General features: G+C 44.3%; 1 protein-coding gene across 1 annotated transcript in view; it reads left to right on the top strand.

Moving 5' to 3' along the window:
- Positions 1-2,127: 2,127 nt before the first annotated feature.
- The window catches only part of LOC149363290 (scoloptoxin SSD14-like), a 43,299-nt gene continuing 39,426 nt past the window's right edge, over positions 2,128-6,000 (top strand). Inside the window, exons 1-2 of the mRNA XM_089568450.1 lie at positions 2,128-2,185; positions 3,784-3,976. Coding sequence (XP_089424576.1) covers positions 2,128-2,185; positions 3,784-3,976 — 251 coding nt within the window. The remainder of the gene's footprint in view (positions 2,186-3,783; positions 3,977-6,000) is intronic.

The following is a 6,000-nucleotide window of genomic DNA, read 5'->3' as shown; positions in this document are numbered from 1 at the left end:
GACGCACTAGGGAAGTATACGCCACAAGCTTTGTTTTAGTGGAAGCATGTTTTAGCCGGTATCTTATTAGCCATAGTCTTTTAGATGCCACTGAGGTTATATTATTAATGTGCGGGCTCCAACTTAGATTCGAACTGATCGTTACGCCAAGGTACTTGAATTCATCTACCCGTTCAAGAGGGACGCTGTTAATTTTGTAAGAGTGCAGCAATAGAACTTTTTTCCTGGTTATGGTCATTTGTTTGCACTTACTCACATTTAATGACATTTTCCAGTGGTTGCACCAATTATTAACAGCACCTAAATAGTTATCTATAATTAGCTGATCGCTTTCGGAGAGAATTGTGTGGTAAATTACTCAGTCGTCTGCAAAAAAACGAGCCTGCACGGGATAATCGAACTTGAGGTCATTTAAATATATAATAAAAAGAAGTGGCCCGAGTACAGAGCCCTGCGGCACCCCTGAAAGCACTGGAGTGATCGACGAACTTGAACCAGAGATCTGCACTTACTGCTGCCGGTGGGATAAGTATGAATCAAGCCATTGTAGTATTTGTTTATTTTGTAAGATATGCTTAAGTTTAAGGAAAAGTTTACAGTGGAGTACTCGGTCGAACGCTTTTTCAAAATCGAGAAAACTGGCATCAATTTGTCCTGCTGTATCAAGAATTGAGAAGAAATCGTTGGTAGTGTGTAATAACTGTGTCGTAGTCGATAAGCCACGGCGAAAACCATGTTGTGACTCAGATAAAAAGTTGTTTTCCTCCAAGAACGTTATGATATGTTTAGAAATGAAGTGTTCCATTACTTTACCTGCAGTTCACAGCAATCTTGTTGGCCTGTAATTTGTGACGCGGAGCCTATTACCATATTTATGCACTGGGACAACTTTAGCCAGTTTCCAGTCACTGGGGACCCCACCTTTACGCAGACTAGCATTGAAAATAATAAAAAGGTATTTCGCGCCCCATTCCGCGTACCTGTAAAGAAACGTATTAGGAATATCAGCTGGCCCAGATGATTTCTTTATATTTAGGTGAAGAAGAGCGGATAAAATGCCTGGTTCACTGATAGTAAGGTCGGGAACATGAAGATTTCTTGGTCTAAAATCAGTTGTCCGGTCATCACCGACCAGAAGCACCGGAAGAGAAATAGTCATTAAATTTTGTCGCTGTTTTTTGTTTATCACTAAAATCCACATCATTTATTGTCAGTTTGTTTACGGCGTCTTTTTTTCCTGTTAGATGAGCCCAGAATTTTCGCGGGTCATTAGCGAGGAATTTGTGCAGTTTAACATGAAAGTATTGAAATTCTGATACATTTATTTTGTTTCTTAAGTCTCTGCGAAGTGATGCCATAGTATTGTGTCCCACGTTTGGCGTATTGTGGGAAAGGCGTTTTATACGGCGCTTTAAATGAAGTATTTCACGTGTAATCCAAGGACTCTGGCTAGGGATTTTTTTATTTCTCAGCGGGACGTACCGATGCCTACACCTGTGCACTGTATTTTTAAAACACAACCACAAGTCATTCGGACTCATGTCGCTGTCAATGTGCATAGCAGAAAATTTGTCGTAGTCTTGTTCAAGAAGATCTAAAATACTTTAATCCTCAGCGTTATTGAAGTCATAAAATAGTTTCGTTGTTCTGCGTGTAATTGGACGTGCCATTTTGGTTTTTAAGAGCACTAAACCGTGGTCGGATATACCAGGCATAATATCTACCGTAAACCCCAGCCGTTCAATAACATCAGATACAAACACAAGTTCTAAAAGAGAACTCGTGGTCGCAGTCACCCGCGATGGTTCAACTACGACTTGCTTCAAATTAAATGAAAAAACAATATCAAGTAGCAAATCAGAATGCCGGCATGCAGACGAGACACTCAACGATTCCCAGTTTATCTTTGGTAAGTTAAAATCACCGCACAAAATGATATGCGCGCATCGCTTTTTGTGTTCATGCAAAAAATCATACAGTGTCTCAAGTGCACTCAAATCTGAATTTGGTGGCCTGTACACGGCGCCAACGAGAATGCTGTGTTTGGAAGTATGAAGCAGAATCCAGACCATTTCTGCAGTACTGCCATGTGGTAGAAGCGTATAATCTGTTCCTTTCTTTATCACAATGGCTACGCCACCACCTCTGGAGCTGCGGTCGTGGCGGACAATCTCGTGCGAATCAGGTACCACGTCTTTATCAGGAATGTTATCATGCAGCCAGGTTTCAGTGATCACTGCAACGTCCGGCTCATACGCTAAAAGAACACTTTCTAGTTCCTCAGTTTTATTCAGAATACTGCGAGCATTAATATTCAGAACACGAAATTCCTTTTTAACTGCGTCAGTGCGGCTTGGTGTTCGATTTACACGACCATATTTCCTTCTGATGTTGTATTGAGGCTGTCATCTTGAATCAAGTGGAACTAATTTATCTTGCGCTTCATCCCACTGGAACAGCTTACCATTGATTTTAATTTTATCGAACGACAGCATGACTTTGTCTCCCTTGGTTCTGTTTTCAGCCGTAGCAGTCCACAGTTTTTTTTTTTCGGCTTGACTGTATCCGCTGGGAGAAGTCCTCCGATATACTATATTCTGTGCCCTTCAGCTTCTTGCAATTAATGAGAATGTTAGCCTTCTTTCTGCCGTCCTCAAGCTTAAAAATGACAGGTCGGCACTTGTCTTCAGCCGGACGACCGATTCTATGAATACGCTCAATAGCCACATTTGGAACCTTCAGTGTGTCGGCCAGAATGGTTTCGCAAACGATCTTCTCAAGGCTCTGATGGTTTTCTTCTATCTCTTCTTTTATTCCATACACAATCAGGCTGTTTCTTCTACTCCTATTCTCTAAATCATCTAACTTCAAAGTAAGTTTCTCGACAGTTGACTGAAGTTCATCTACTTTACTAGTGTAATCAGTCGCCGTGGCCGAAATCTCATCAATCTTCTGCTCAATTGAAGACAGCTTATTACACGTATCGATCAGCTTGCTGTTAATGTCTTTTAAAGTTTGTTTGAGTTCCCGAACATCCTCAATTAGAGTTGAAAGTATCTCCTCGGTAGACAGTCCCGGATTCATCTCTACATCACCGCAAGGAGGCAGCAGGTTCGCAAAGCAATGGTAAATCATTATAAGCAAATCACTCAGAGACCGTGGGCACGGCAGAAGCAAAATGCAGACATTGTTACTGCGATAGGCGTACGCAAGACGATCATCTCTCACCTGGACGAAAAACAAGAAAGGATTCGTGAGCGGCATTGTCGCTATGCCTCCGCCGCGCCCACTGGCCGGGATCCGTGAAGTGGCCGCTCTTTTACGCTGCCAGAACGGTGACGTAACCGACGACGGCAAAGAAAGTCCGGCAGGTGGTGATGCCCAAGTGCGCATGCTCAGGAACATGTCATTGATGTCGCATCTTTGAGGACTGGTAGGCTTGACTATGCAGTAATCCTTTACCGCTGTCGCAGAAAAGCTGCAGCGTACCTCGGCGGTTGAGGGTGTCGAACTGGTGAAAAGCGTTAAAGAACACAAGGTGGTCGAAATTTATGGCGCCCTTCGCTACGGCGTGCCTCATTTCCTTAGCCCTTTGGGGCGTTAAAGCCCCATAAAACTAATCTGCAAAATAAAGAAAGCCCCATCAACGCCAGATTTCTGTCAAAACCAAACAGAAGTTTTCAAGAGGAAGAAGAGTATTGAGAGCATTGCCATTTTCGATCTTTCCGTTTCCTTCTAGGCCTTTACGCAAAGTATCTCTCATTGTGCCGTTCAACTTTTCAGGCGGGAAAGCATCGATTGTTCCGGGTGCTGTGCGAGGCTATGAGACATTGCATAAAGATCTGGGCGGAAAGTTTTCGTGGGAACAGCTGTTCGCGCCCGCCATTAATTTAGCCAACAAAGGCTTTCCCATCCAAAAGCACTTTGCGGACATCTTGAAGAGCCATGAATCCGAAATAGCGTCGAGCGACCTCAAGTAAGCATCCATTTGACAGCGGCCTGTTTGGAACCGTAGCGAACGTCGGAGTTTCGATTTTTCGCCACTTTTATTGTGTTCACTGTCGTTTCCCGTATACGCGTTTATTGTCATCGCAGGCAAAGATAAACCACAGGATAAGATATTTTGGCTGGCGCATGCTTTATGTCTGCGCTAACTTAACGTTACGTACCTCATCGAAGGCCCTCGGCGGGATTCGGAGAATGAGGCGGCCTTCAATGATCGTTGCAGCACACATTTCACAACTGCCCACGTGCACAGCTGGAGTAGCGGCCTAAAGCTTAACGTCTTACCGGTGGTCTTAAGCTTGAGGCATAACTGAAAACATGAACCTTATCTAGCCATATTGTGGCTTATACCAAGTGTTTCAGGGAAGCCCGCCACTAGTTTTAGGAATAGGGTTTTTGTGGTAGACAGAAGCTGTTTGAGGGATAGTTGTTGGCGGATGTCAAAAAACAGGCGAATAATATTAACCAGTAAAGTGATCAACTAAATTCTAGCGGGTAACTTTTTAACTATTATCAATAGGCGCCCGATTCCAATTTGAGATTTGTAGCCGGCTGTTAGTAATAGCTACATCAGTTTTTAGAATTTACGAAATCCCCGGTTAACTTCGCCGCTGTGGCTCAACTAATTTGGGCCATTTTTTGCGCCATTCGAAAACCGCGTCACTCCATGAGGCACGTAGCACGCGGTGATAAAGACATTTAGAATAGGGCGACGCTGTCGGCTAGGGGCACAACGCAATAGCTGAATGCCAGTACTCAGACGCAGGACAATAACCGGCGGGAGGGGCGCTATTGTACTGCGCCGGCGCACAATCAGCCCCCCCCCCCCCCCCCCCTCCCGCTACACCCCTATGCCCCTAACCGACAGCTTCACCCTGCTCTAAAAGTATCTACCTCTGCTTCGTCCGCGCTGGAGCTTCGAAGTGGCGAGGAACGGTGAGCTCCGCAGCATGTTACAGTGGTAACGTACCATGTATATGAAAAAATGGCGTTCATCAACAACTTCCCGTTAAAAAATACGCTTGTCGAGAATTTCGGGTATGTGGAAGGGCTTCAGCGTTGAGGCTTTCAGTGAAATAGTGTTCATGTCGTGCGCGTATCCTGGCATAGTGCAGTATGTGGAGGTGTTTGGAAGGGTACGTCCAGTGGCCATATGACGGTAAGGTCTGGAATTAGCCTCGAATTGAAGAGGGAATGGAAGAAACCACTGAGCAAGAATCCCATCAACGAGTCTGCGGTAAAAGGAGAAGTGGAGGAATTCAGGATCTCGCTGGAGAGCAGATATTCGGTTTTAACTGAGGACGACCACCTTATAGCGCTCAAGCGATTAATGATAATCAAACTTATATCATTACGGTTGCAAAAAAAAGTGGGGGTTAGGGTAGCTAGGCAGGATGCTGGCAAGCTTTCTAAGGTGACGAAATATCTGAGTAATAAATGCCAAAACGTGGAAGCATCTAACCCCGCAGAGAGACTATAACTGGCATGACTATTAGACCTCATCAATTATCGTAAAACAGCCGAGATAAGTAAATATAATATGGAGAGATTCCAACATGCTTTTAAGAACAGTGATAATATAATAGTGGGGAAGGGTGCGTAACCAGGCATAAGCAACAATCAGATGTATGCATCATTGGCAAGGAGGGCAGTGACATTACCAAAATGAGTGGGATAAAGCAGCTGAGGAATTCTGCACAGTTCTATATATTGCCAAAAATAATTAGGGCGCTAATGGCGGAGGCATTGACGTGGAGGCATTGGACATCCAGAGGGTAACGAAAGAGGAAGAAAAGAAGGCAGCTGTTGAGGATCAGGTAACTGCACACCTGATGAAAAAATGGTGGGGAGGTTGTGGTAAAGAAAACTTGACGCCCTGTATACACAGTGCCTCAGAACTTCGAGCATGAATCTTGGAAGAACGCTAACGTTACTCCAATCCGAAAGAAAGGGAACTGATTGCCTGGTGTTCTCTAGTGTTGGACATTTGCAGTG

This window comes from Amblyomma mixtum, chromosome 2 (assembly GCF_055824585.1).
Source record: "Amblyomma mixtum isolate Tamu chromosome 2, ASM5582458v1, whole genome shotgun sequence".
NCBI lineage: Eukaryota > Metazoa > Arthropoda > Arachnida > Ixodida > Ixodidae > Amblyomma > Amblyomma mixtum.
The sequence above is the reverse complement of the archived record's forward strand: the minus strand, read 5'-3'. Positions and strand labels throughout refer to the sequence as shown.